Source organism: Cygnus atratus, chromosome 2, assembly GCF_013377495.2.
Source record: "Cygnus atratus isolate AKBS03 ecotype Queensland, Australia chromosome 2, CAtr_DNAZoo_HiC_assembly, whole genome shotgun sequence".
Classification (NCBI taxonomy): domain Eukaryota; kingdom Metazoa; phylum Chordata; class Aves; order Anseriformes; family Anatidae; genus Cygnus; species Cygnus atratus.
In genome coordinates this window covers 36933137-36947053 of record NC_066363.1, presented here as the reverse complement: position 1 = coordinate 36947053, position 13917 = coordinate 36933137, and the positions used below count along the sequence as shown (strand labels likewise).

General features: G+C 41.0%; 1 protein-coding gene across 1 annotated transcript in view; it reads right to left on the bottom strand.

The window, feature by feature from the left end:
- CHN2 (chimerin 2) overlaps positions 1-13917 on the bottom strand; it is a 165678-nt gene that overhangs the window by 56771 nt on the left and 94990 nt on the right. Inside the window, exon 6 of the mRNA XM_035556385.2 lies at positions 10844-11129. Within this exon, the coding sequence (XP_035412278.2) occupies positions 10844-11129 (286 nt within the window). The remainder of the gene's footprint in view (positions 1-10843; positions 11130-13917) is intronic.

Here is a 13917-nt window from a genome sequence, read left to right as displayed (position 1 = left end):
TTTACATGAGGAGAAATATTAGGTTTCCTTCATATGGTTTTTAAAAACATATTAATTATTCCTACATTCAGCCTTTCAGACAAGTAAAATAAGTAAGTCATACCCAAACATGTTTACATTTTAACCCATCACTATTGATACAATTTCTCTAAGACTAGAGCCTTCCATAGGACCATTGCCATGTACATCTACACCTTATCACACTACATTTAATAATCTAAGCATTGATATACAAGTGACTTTTGCAGCTAAAGAATAACTTTGAGGCTGAAGTAAGCAATTGTGTCTTTGTGTCTCATTTTTTAAGAACATGCTGAATGCCTGTTTTAAAAAGGCATCTGGCAGTCATGTTCCCAGGAAACTGCACCGGGGTATTCCTCCCGTCACACCAGCACAAATGGGTGTCAGCTGTGGAAGAAGCTGTAATATGGTCCCTGGAAACTCTTAAGTAAATATGCCACCTAGTGTTTAATTGGGACAATTTCATTCATAAATCATCTTAATTGATGCCTCCAAAGCTGTTTCCTTCAAGTCTACATGGTATAGAGTCTAGCAGAGATATCTTGAGGAGTCTTCTCCCTCGCTGCCTACCCCCCTCCAAAAAACCAAAAAGCCACTGTACAGCAGTCTTGTAAAAGAAGTATCTTCATTCCCTGGGACTGTTTAGCTCCTGATAGACTCTGCCAAATGCCCAAACTCAGTTTCCAGCCCATCTTGCCCTTTGGAGAAACCTGCTCCTCAGATTGCAGTGAGCAATCCAGGCAGCACTGGGAGCTGACCTGGGAATCTCTCTCACTGCTAAGATCCCAAACAAGCCTGATGGATGTAGGAAAAGCCGACTTGTACCACCAGCCAAATGGCACCTGGTCCAGCACATGAGCAGAGTGAAGGAAGCAGGGCTTCCTGCATGTCCGTGCCTACAGGCACTGGGTACAATTGTTCTGAGAAGCTGAAGCACTGTCCCCAGCTAATAGCTTGCTGGGGACAATATGTTACCACATCAATAGGTATTGTTTTAGATAGATGGATGAACCAGCAGAAAATCATGGAAAGAGGCTTTCGAAGTGTAACAACTACTATTTCTCTTGACATTTGGTAGATACAGAATTCCTCCTGAGGTTATGATAATGTTCTTCCTCGCCTCTAGCACTGGCTGGATAGTGGCACACGTGGCTTAAATGCACACAACCCTCTCGACTCTTGACAGAAGAGATACTCTATGTATGGATGTGGCTTGACTCCTTCTCATGTGCACAAAACATGCCAAATTGTCTTCTTAAATTCTCTCGATGTTTCTGCCATGGACACTCATTATGTTTCTAGGGATTAGATTTGTACACTGAGCAGCATCACAGCACAAACCATCCTGAGTTTTTGGTAATGTCTTGTTTAGACGTTTTCCCAATCAATAAAAATCTTAAATGAAACTGCAGTCCCTGAAGTACTTCATCAGCTACCTTTCCCCAGCGTATGAAGTTGCTGCCTATCTAGAATCTGCTTGAAACTCTTCTACCTATTTTCAGTCCATGTGACCACATTCATGCACCAACCAATTTGAATTAATGTCAAGAGTATGCTTTCAAGAGACATTGTACTACTTTGGTAAAAATCCAATTATTCTGCATCTGCTGCATTCTTTTCATTCAGTACTTTTGTAAATCTATCAAAAAGGCAATCAAGTCTAACTGGCGGTATTCATTCTTTATAACCCATGCTGACGACTGTGCATAGTCTCACTGTTCTACAGGGCTGAGAATATATTACAAAAAAGAGCCCATTGTTACAACTTGTACTTTTCACACCACAGTGTCTTCTTTTCCAAATATTAACAGCTATAAAAAGCTTGGGTCCCCGATCTTTGTCATCAAGCCTCAACTGAGAAGACTTTGAATAGCGGGTCCTTTGCTGTGCCCATTTACTAGTTGCCATCCTGCCCACGCCTGCCAAATCTGCTGCTTTACATTGCATGGCAGCTCCCGTGAGCTCCACCAGCCCTGTGGCTGACACTGCGGCTACCTGATAGCTGCTGGCTCAGCCCAAAGGTGAGCAGGCATATCCCCAACTGGGTTCCCAGTATTCCCAGCTCTGGGGTGAGGGTGTGCGCTGCTACGCTGGCTTCCCATGGTGAGAGCCCAGATGAAAGATAAGGTATCAGCTTGGCCTCTGCAACTGTCTTCACTTGAGTGTGCACAGGGCTTAGTGGTGAGAGCTCCTGCACCCCGGGCATAGAGGACAACTCTCAGTGGACTTGATGGCCTGGACATACTTTGTATGATAAGAAAAGCTAATATCTAGAATGTGATGGGACAAGTGCCAAGCAGCATGTGGGGACAGAAAGCCAAAAGGCAGGCAAGACATTCCTTGGCTGAAGATCTGCAGACCCGACAGGATATGGAAGAGGAAGAGCTTAGCATATCTTGGCTAGTGTTAAGCATTTTGCTGTACATCACAATTGCAGCTACACTCAATTCCTTGCTAATGAAGTGGGAATTCAGAAGGCAAGGTGGAATATACCCTCCTCTGAGTGACACAGGGAAGAACCAAATCACTGCGTTCCTTAGCTAGGTTTGTAAGAAGTGTTCATCTAGATAGGATGAATCAGAACCTAAATAACATTTTTTTTTTCATGCACAGAAACCCACAGAGAAGTTAGTTAGACTAAAAGTTACCTTATCAGGTTTTCCTCCTACCTCAGGTATCAGTGATATCTATGCCATTTCTCAAAGATATTTTCTAATGTGTTTCTATGCCATCAGACGAGGGAGATTTTGTTATACCCTCAGGCACTCCATGACAGCATTTCAATGTTCTTTTATTTTTTCTCCCTTACTATCTAACCTGCAATGTTCATCACTGTATTTTAGGCCCGTCATCTCTTTTCATGTCCAGCATGAACACAGAGGACAAATTATTGTTTTCCTTCGAATTAGCCAAAAAAATGCATGACCTAAACAAACAACAATATAACTAAAATACTTATTATATATATATATATTATAATAAATATCAGTCACTATTTAAACATTTCCCTTTTGACATGAATTCCGAATCCTCCACTAATGGAAATTAGTATCTTTCTTATTGTTAAGAAGTTAAACGCTTGTCTTCCAAGATCAAATGACTGCAGTTTACAGGCACCTGTAAGAATTTATTGCCAATTCCTACACCCTGTTCCAAGATTCGTGTGATTTAATCAAGTATGGATTTTTACTTTAAAAATTGAATTTTATTTTCCAGTGACTAGACAAATGCAATGTTTGTACTGAAGGCTCCAGCCCAATCCCTATGGAAGCTTGTTTATACTAACTTAATACCATCAAACTATTTAAAGAGTATAAAAGTCAAGACAAAAAACCACACTCTCATATAAACGTTTTATTTGTAATATATCAAATAAGGCATGTTTTTATGCAACAAACATCTAGCTTTATGAAAATTACTAATTAGTTCATAATAGGAAAATACCCAAGAGGAAAAGATTAATTTATGTATTCAGCAGAGCCTAGCTGCAGATACAGTACTGCACTTGAAGAAATACAGAACCAAATCGCATTTGCTCTAGCACTACTATAAACACTTCTGGTGCATCTAATCATTTCTGGTACTAATCTGACATTCTCATTTGAGAAAATCTATCTACAGTTGTAGATAAAATCTACACCTGGAGTTGTAGATTCAGGCATGAAGTTTTTGCACGGTTTCCACTAGGCTACCCTTACAAAATACTGCATAAGGAAATCCTTCAGCTGTAACAAAGTTCATATTCACCTTTGCTACATATACTTTGTAGTGCCCCGAACTGCTCCAAGACCCAGTGAAATCATTGGGGGTCTTCCCGTTAATGTCAGTAGCAATTGGATCAGATTATATCTGTCACATCATGTCGTCTGTGTAAATTAGTGTTGTCTACAACTTACAAGCTCTCTTCAGGCATAATTGTATCACTGATTATGCTGAAGGCAAAAGTCATGAATCCTCAGCTGATGGTATTAATGTAACAAATCACAGTAACCTAGAGAGATGTTACCAGCTCAGAGTAGCAATGTAAGCAAACACTTTGCAATGGAATCTCTCTTTCTCTTGATTCTACCAATTTTCATTACTGTTAAAATGAGCCCAAATTATTCTTCTCAAAAAACCTTTCCTAATCAGGCAAAACATTAGGTATTAGGCTGGTTAGGTGTGCCACAAAGAAATGTTCCTTCTCCCGTGCACGAATATAGATAGCCAGAGGGAAGAATAGAAAAAGATATTTTCCATGATTGTACTTTGGTAGCTTTTATTTTTATCCCTTATATATTACCTATTTTATATTTATGATGCTCTAAAGAAAAAAAAAAAAAAACAAGCTGCAAAGAGGCACAATAGAGCACATTGGATAATACAAAAGAATGCCAACATTAAAAGGCAAAAGAAAATCATCAAGCAGATAAATTTTCAGGAAGATGGTATTTGTCATTCCAAATATAAATCTGCTTACCACCAGATCTACTGTATTTTTATAAACTCCTCCTCACTGTAGTATAATACCAAGGAGTGTTCTGGGTTAAATCAATACTAAATGCTAACAGTTATTTAAAGAAGAAAGTGGGGTATGTAGCTAAGTACTTGTGTCAGGGCATGCCACAGTTCAGTACGTACATGGGGTATTGTGTACAGAATACTGCTGTTCAGGACAAGCCAGAGTGATTGATGAAAGGAGTTAATTACTTCCAAAGACATTTTGACGTGTAAGCTTGTTGCTTGTAGAAGCAAAAATGCCACATGCCTTTTATCACTGCGTGTCTTACTGGAATCTGCAGATGAAGGCCATCTTCATGTGCAGGCTTTATGGTGTTACTTATCAGCATGGTGCCTAAACATCTTCCACACAAAATCAGTACTGCCATGGAGAATCCCCTGTGAACTGTGTGGATGTTCATACAGGAGTGAGACCTTAACCCCTAATAAAAGAACGTGGTGGTGGTGGGGTGTTAATGTCCCCGTAGAAGTGAGCATTTTAATTTGCTCTCACTAAGCAATGTAAAACACACCAGCTCAAATTATCAGTGTGGTTCTAGCCCAGAGCCTGCATGAACAGATGTTTCTGCTCACTCTGCCCTTAACCCCCTGATCTGCTGCCAGCACATTGCTGTACCCTGCAGCCCTCACCTGAAAGGAAATGCTCAACATCTGGGTAGACATCTCAGCAGAGAGTTAAATACTAGCTAGTAACCTGTAATGGGATCATTAGAGGTTTAGAGGAGCTGCAGAATGGAAAGAATAATGAATAAATGAAAGACTTAAAAGATTTCTTTATCACTGGCTAACAGCAGCACCTGGAGAAAATTCAGGGAAGAGACAAAAGATGGAGAGGTAGGATGAGGCTGAAAGGCCTTCGAAAAGGAACGTGGTGTGAATAAAAATGTAGAAGTGCAAATACTTATAAAAACTGAACCAAACCAGATTCTCTTAAAATTGGCTATCTCCTGCACAGTTTTGATGTAAGGAAAACTGTAGTGCCCCTAACAAAATTTAGTTCCATAACCAGATTACATCTCCAATTAAGGGATGTTAGAAAACAGTCTTTCCTGGAAGTCCTGCAATTCATTCTGTGGGAAACTGTGTGTGAGCAGCATGACTAATGAAGACAGTAATACCAACTTCTACTTCTAGCAAAGTTATTCTTCCTTTTCTGTCACCTTTGCCTTAATAGGAATAGCTTTCTTATCTATTATTTGTGTGGGATTTTCTGCCGAGGAAATCTACAACCTTCCAGACTCTGTAATATGCTTATCTTTCCAGTTCCTTAGTTCTAGCCATGGTATTAACAATGGGATTTGTCATTTGAACATAAATGCACGTAAAGTAAGGAGCTCCAGCACAACTGACTGGGAGGTCACCATGCCAAGCAGCAATACACAGTGGTCTGCACTGTCCTGCTGCTAAGCCAAGTCTCCGCATGCAGCTCTTTCTTGGGTGAGCTCAAAATGCTACACGATTCTTCCTAGGCTGTCATTGTTACAGGCCTCTTGCTGCTCCTGGCATGCTCTCACAACCATAAAGCAGAACAGGCACTCCAGACCCGGCTCCAAGCACGCTCATATTTCATGTGCAACTGGTATGCTTGAACTGACTGAGCCAGATCCTCCTTGGAGAGAATTCGACGGGAGCTCTGCCAGGATGTGAGTGAGCGGAGACCTGGCACTGACAAAACCTTCCTTCATTTTCACTGCATTTACCAGCAGTTTGTCCTCCCTCAGATAGGTTAAGACCAACCCTTTTGCAAATACTTGCAGCTCAACCACTCTCAATGATTTTCTTGAACTCCACTGTTCCATTCTCATTTCTCTCCCCATGCTACCATAAATATTTGAGAAGCTACAAGGCAAACCAAACTGATGAAATGCTCTTCCGTAAGACCAGACTTGAAAAAAAACAAAAACAAAAAAAAAGAGAGAGAGAAAGCCAGGATGGTTTATTTTCAACAACAGCTTTTACCTGCCTAGAACGGTCCCAAAACTCCAGCTGCATTTACTTCCATCATTTCAATTCTTTGAATATATTTTCCCAAATTTCAATTGCTGCTGTAGGATTAGAGAGAAAGAATTTTTTTTTCCTTGCCAGAGATATAAAGACAGCTGACGCAGTAATGGCAGCAGTTTCATGATAAAGTGATATATGGTAGCGATAAACGCTTCAGAAATGACGTATTTTACTGAGTGACTATGGCAATTTTTTCTCTCCTTCACAAGGATTAATTGCTCGCAGCGAGTTACACTTCTACCTTCATAGCATCAGGTCCTTATCTGCCCTAAACCTTCCACTGCATGTTGATTTTCCCCAAGTACAGTGTTCCACGAACAGAGCACGAAGCAGGGGATCACGGCCTGCCCAAGCCTCAGTCACAGCCCTAACCAGGCAACATACAGTGCTCAAACGTACAAAAAAAATGTTTCCCTATCCAAAATCCTTTTTAATGTTGGACCGTGTTATTAGGACAATTGCCTGCACTGCTAAGAAAATATTTGCAGCATGCTCTTCTCCTGCAACACTTTATTCCTAAAAGTCTTTGTGGCTCCTTTTAGATTAAAGATCTTTTAAACAATTCAGACTAAAATGTGGAGTCTGTATCTATGAATTTAGCACCTCTTCAAAGTTAGACAGAAATAACTTTTGGATGAGACATCAGCATTAGGTATCTTAAAACAAACATTTTCTTTGGCCTATTACAAAAGATGCTGGGTAAAAAAGCAGGAACAACAACAGCTTAATCCAGCCCTCGTATCACACCTCCCTTCTGGAATGGGCATGACTCCACTAATTACAACCTCCAAGAAATTGTAATTATGGGAACAGACAGATACCCCAGGCAGCACCAAGACATTTCATTCAAATGCGTGCTTCCCCTGCCAGCCCGTGCCTTGGTGACAACCTTCCCCCGACCTACCCAAAGGGGAGCCGCAGCTCCGCAATGACTGAGACATTTAGTAATTTCTGCTGTCAACATGGGACACAATGAAAGGGACTGATTCCCAGCATGGTGTAACAAATCTGCTGAAGGCATTCATCCCCTTAGCTGCAGTTTCACACTCTGGAATTGGTTTCAGTATAAGACAAAATTTCACTTGTAAAAAGCCTAATCTGTAACAGAAGCGCTGATGCTTAACCTCAGAGTGCTAAATTCTCCTGTTCCTTTTGAGAAATAATGCAAGTTTCTGTCCTGTGTGTAAGGCTTACCCCCCATCACTTCTGAAACATTCAAAATACTCCAGGCAGCACTTTCAAATAAACCAGTTCAATTACTGAAAAATTACCTTTTACCTGTTCAAGTAGCCAAAGAAAACACAGCTTACAAGGAATTTAATTATGTTTTCACACATGCAACAAATAAGTTACTCTGCAGAAATATGTCAGATTGAATATTCATTGAATATACATCATGAATATACATTTAGTTCTAGTGGTATGAGTTTTATTGGAGTAGTTGTTGCAGGCAAAGGCTTTGATCTGGGGGCAAAGCACACTTTTTGTCTGAAATGCTGTACAACACATGACAACCACAAGCAAAAATCTGATACTAATACCTCTGAACTACCACTTTCCCAGTTTTATTACTGTATGTTAGAAGACATCTAAAGTTCGTGTGAAAACAAGAATCAGACTCCCTTTAGCTTCCTCGGTCTCTTTGTGCTATTACTGACAAACACTCAGTATTTCAATGATGTATTCCATCTGAGGTTACCGTGGGGAAGAAAGGGGAATGGAATGTCCCTGCATCTTTGCCTGCTCTCCAAACCTCTCCTGAGCTTCTAGGAACATATAAAGCAAAAGCAAACATGGTAGGAACTGTAAAGACTTCTGTAACTTTCTTTCAGCTGCTAATAAATCAGCTAAAGCAGCATTTTCTCACATGGTTTTGCACAAGATGATGGAAAACTACAGGTACCAGTGAAGAAGAGCCTTGGGATTCTTAACTTATCAGTGCTGAGGCCCTAGCTGATGTGGCATGTGAGCACACCACCCTGCCTACTTAGCCCTGCTCCTCTTGTAGCTGTGATGGCTCCTACTCCTCTTGGCAAGGAAAGTGTGTTAGAAACAGCTGCTATTTCTCCTTCTGCTGCTTTCCCTCAGTGGGAGGAAGGCAGAGACAGTTGCCAGCAATGCAATGGCTTAGCTGAAGCCAGCTATTTTTACATGAGTGCAGGCTTGCAGGCTGCCACTGCCTGACTGTTCAAAAATCTAGATAAGTGCTTGTAGGATAAGGACCTGAGGCACTGCCATTTGCACCACAAATCACCTCCAAGGTAACTAATACTTTAAACATTTTAATTTCATTCAGCTGAAGTAGAGACGAAAAGACCTAATCCAACCACTAATGAGATCCAGAGGTGTATTTCCACTATAATCAACAGTGGAAGCTACATCAGGTCCAAACGTGGTATTTTTGAGCACAGGTACCCAGAAATAAGGATGGAGCTTTCTAGTCACTGTAAGCCATTATTACTATTATTAATTTTTTTTTGAGCTGTTATCAGATGAAAGTCTCGTCCTGTCCTTTGTGCTGCATTTCCACTCACATGAGGTAGACTGGGTATCGAATCTGGCTGAAAATTCACCTTACAGCTCAGTTACTTCTAATCTGGAGCAGTTTTCTAGTGTCACCTACTGTGTAGCTGCATAAAACTACATGTCAGCAAAAAGGAGGTGGTGAAAGAGAGAGAGAAGGGGCTCTTTCACAACAGCTAGCACACTGTTGTTTTAGAAGTGTTTTTACAGTACTTACCCCAAACTGCCTAGCCAAAAAAACAACATCCTACTCCCAGCACAAAAAAAACCCACATAATCAGTTATGAAATACAAGCTACTAAAACTTCCCTCAGAAGTCTTTGAGAGCAATGCAGTACATAAAAGACCATTAGTCCTCAACTGCAAGAACTGTAAATAAAACTAAGAAAATGTTGAAATTTTGAATATCTTTGCTTTTGTTTTTCTTTGTGCAAAAATTTCCTGGAGAACATAGCATGATTGTCAACGGTCACAATTGTTTTATTATGCTACAGTCATTTAAAAGTCAAAATTCAATTTCTTGTGCCTGTTAGAGCATTCACAACCAGTGTCCAAATGCAGGAGTCAACCAAATAACATAGTATCTACTCCCCTTGCAAATTGCAATGCCATTGAATCTAAAACGTACTGTCCATTCTCCAAAGGATTTCCCTGAGGCAGTACACCTTTCTTTAAAAATGTCATTATTAATGGAATTCATTTCTTACAGAGGATGAATAGGTTTACATGCCAGGTCAGTTACTGGAGCAATTGCTACCACTGAGAAATCCAACCCAGTATATCATCAGTCAGTGCTGATACATGAACCCAACAGATAATAACTATGCTAGAAATGTCCTAGAGTGATGAGGATACACACGCACACACATAAAAAAAAAAAGCAGATTTTTTTTCTCGGTATTAATATATGACAGCAAATTCCTCCCTTGATTCCCAAATACAATCCAGCTCTAGTTCCCTGCTAGCTAGCCAACACACAGAACACTAAAATCATCAGTCATACAGGAGGAATACATTCACAAACGTCAATAAGTTAATTCACCATGAACACCTGCCTCCAAAAAAGTTTTGTTTGAGAGTTCTTACTGCCCTGCCACATGGGCAATGAAAATATCCATGTCTTGTGTGTAGACAGAAGACTATTTCTCATATGTAAAAGAACTTCTAATTTTACATCTTCGGCTGGATGCTAACTGCATGAGATTCCCAATATATTATTATATAAGTAAGTCCTAGTCCATACAATGCTATGGAATATGAGCGCATGAGAGAAGGATATCAAAGAAAGCCCACTTCAAATGAGAAAAGTGAGAGGAGGAGGAAGACACGTGACACCCCAATTTCAGACCCACACACCAAGGCCTTGGCAGAAGAGAGGAGCTTTGCACTGTGAATGGAAAGATAACAAACTTGAGCTATGGTGAACGGTCGATGGGAAGCAGGTTCATAATCAGAGACCTACTGTGGAATATGCTTGAGTATACATGGATGAAGAAATGTAACTTGTGAACAGTTTCAGTTGCAGTTAGCCAGTATATATATCTATATGCATATATATTTATATACACAATGAAAACATTTGCATTTGGTACTTGTTAGAAAGCTTTCATCATAGGCTCCAGTCAAATATTTGTTGGGAGCCAAGATCACATTAACAGGATATAAACATTTCAGTGGGATAGTAATACTTGATGAAGTATAGAAAAATATATATTAAATTGTCTTTAGACAAAAGACTTTTTCTTTTACATTTGATAGAATGACTGACTGCCAAAATGTTAAACTGAATACATACCTTTTCAACTGGGGTATTTTCTTCACTTGTTACACTTGCTTTTCTTGATTCGTTTTTTGTTCTGCTCAACCTCCGGGACACTTTCTCTCTAAGCAAAGTGGCATATCCAATGTGTTCATAGATGGGGTTGGTTGTCATTTTGGAAATATACTCTGAAGCCTTTGTTTCTATATACAGTGTTATCAAGCCATCTGTTACCAGATCATGGATTGATTCAAATCTTTTCTCCCCAACGAAATGCTTCCCATCATAGAACAACCTGTAGTTTAAGGTCTGATTGCCAAATCTGCATATACCAGAAAAAAAAAAAGAGGGAGAGAAGAAAGGGAAGAGTGTGAGAAATAATTCACACTGGCAAAACACACAGGAGGTAATTCTGATGACGAGTCTACGTATCTAGATTGCATATGGAATATGCACATGGTGCAACTGCATCATTGTGGTATCCCAACCAAAATTCACACCCGAACCTAACTACATCACATGGAGTGGGCTACAGACCTGAGGCCAATTTGTCTGCAACAAGCCACATGATGCACATTAGGGTTTAATCTAAATCCTAAAGGGACTACCACAGCAAATGGAAAGGCGTCTTGTCATTGACATGACCTTACACCGGGATGCGTAATTGCGTTAAGGGCTGTTCCATCCTGAAATGTTTCTGAGGTGCAGAAACTGGAAAATCTTAATCACCATGGGTGTATTTACATCTCTCATTGAAGAGAGGTGGACACCTCTAACAAAGAACTTAAAACCCCTGGGGTCCGAACCACCCTCTGACAGGAAGGCGAGGAGACTGAGCTCCTAAATCACAGGCACAATTAGATGCCTCAAGTTCTGTGGGGTAACGCTAGCCCTACATAGCTATTTATGGCAGGTGCAAACTATGTTTTTTAAAAAAATGGATTAAAAGGCAAAGTGATATAGTAGCACATTCTGCTACAACACCAAGGTGGAATCCTACTCTTGACTAAAGGATTCAAAGATATGACATTAGGTTAAATGGTCCTTATATTGCATCAAATGTGCATATTTCTGCATACTTTGTTGTGCATTCAAATCAAACTGTTTAAGTCTCTTACTTTTTACCCACATTTTTCATATGAATTCCCAATTTATAATCAAATTCAGTTTTTGAGTCCACAAATAACTATCCCAATGGACTTAGAAATCATGCTGCTGTGTCAAAACAGCAGGGAATTTGCCATAATCCCCATCCTTTTGTAGATCTTTTCATTCTTTATTTTGAAATCTCTTTGAAAATCCCTAAAAAATTACATTTGTTCTTTTTCAGCTGACAAAAGTTGCTTTTAATTTACAACACTTTGTAATTGGCATGACTCACCAGCTTTTCCTGCTCTACCATCTGCACATCAATATGAACTCTGAGGAAGATGTCAGCACCGTATCACTTGGGATGACTCCCTAGAGCATCTTCGCTACTGGCTTACCGTCAGGAGGGTGAAAATGAAGAGTTTTATTTTGTGCATGTCCCACAGAAAGAATAATGCTATAAGCATTGTAACATATTGCTAAGGAGTTTGTTTTGTCAAATCCTCAGCAAGTATTGAGTGCACCCTCAGCAAGTTTGCCAATGACACCAAGCTGTGTGGAGCAGTTGACATGCTGGAGGGAAGGGATGCCATCCAGAGGGAGCTGGACAGGCTTGAGAGGTGGGTCTTTGTGAATCTCATGAGGTTCAACAAGGCCAAGTGCAAAGTCCTGCACCTGGGTCAGGCAATCCCAAGCACAAACAAGGGCTGGGAGCAGAATGGATTGAAGCAGCCCTGAGGTGAAGGACCTGGGTGTGTTGGTTGACGAGAAGCTCAATATGAGCCAGCAATGAGTGCTTGCAGCCCAGAAAGCCACCCGTATCCTGGCCTGCATCAAAAGAAGCATGGCCAGCATGGCAGTGGAGGTGATTCTCCCCCTCTGCTCTGCTCTCATGAGACCCCACCTGGAGTGCTGTGTTCAGCTCTGGGGCCCCCAATATAAGAAGGACATGGACCTATTAGAAAGAGCCCAGAGGAGGGCCACAAAGATAGATCAAGGGGCTGGAGCACCTCTCCTACAAAGACAGGCTGGAGGATTTGGGGTTGTTCAGCATGGAGAAGAAAAGGCTCTGGGGAAACCCTCCAGTGGCATTCCAGTACCTAAGGGGGGGCCTACAGGACAGCTGGGGAGGGACTCTTTGTCAAGGGGTTTAGTAATAGGACGAAGGGGAATGGCTTTAAACTAAAAGAGGGAATATTTAGATTAGATATTAGGAAGAAATTCTTTACTCTGATGGCTGTGAGGCACCAGAACAGGGTGCCCAGAGAAGCTGTGGATGCCCCATCCTTGGAAGTGTTCAAGGCCAGGCTAGATGGGGCTTTGGGCAACCTGGTCTAGTGGTAGGTGTCCCTGCCCATGGTGGGGGGCTGGAACTAGGTGATCCTTAAGGTCCCTTCCAAACCAAGCCATTCTAGGATACTATGATTCTAAAACATAATAGGATATCTGGTCCTTTTCCTACTAACTCATAGCAGCTTTAAGATTGTCACGTAGGCAGGCTTTGAATGGTACAGGGACATCAGGAGCAGCTGTATTTTCAAGGAAAGGCACCTGTGAAGGGCAGTGAGGTTGTAGCTTGGGATCTCCCTGAATTTTGAGCTCGGGTGAGTAGCAGTCTCTTCCACCTTTGAGCAAAAGCATCCCATGGTTCACACTGTATTTCTACAGCAAGCTTGAATTCCACTTAGGGGAAGAAAACTCAAGTCTTGTATGCTGCCTTTGACAGCTGGTCAGCTGCTGGACTTGAGGATTTTCCAGGGTCTGATTATTTAAATATCACCTATTGTTGCTGGTGTTTGCGTAAAACACATCACAGAGCTTGGATAACAACCTGTCTGTGTCCCCTGCCAGGACATTCCCCCTTCTGTCCTCACCTCCAGCTCATAAAATTCTCAAGGAGAAGCTCCATGTTTATCTCACTGCAACACAACTCTAGGTAACAAAAATGTTGAAAAAGGGAATAGTCTGCTTCTGAAAAGGGGTTTCCTAGACAAGTGCTAAAGCACAGACTGAATAATAGC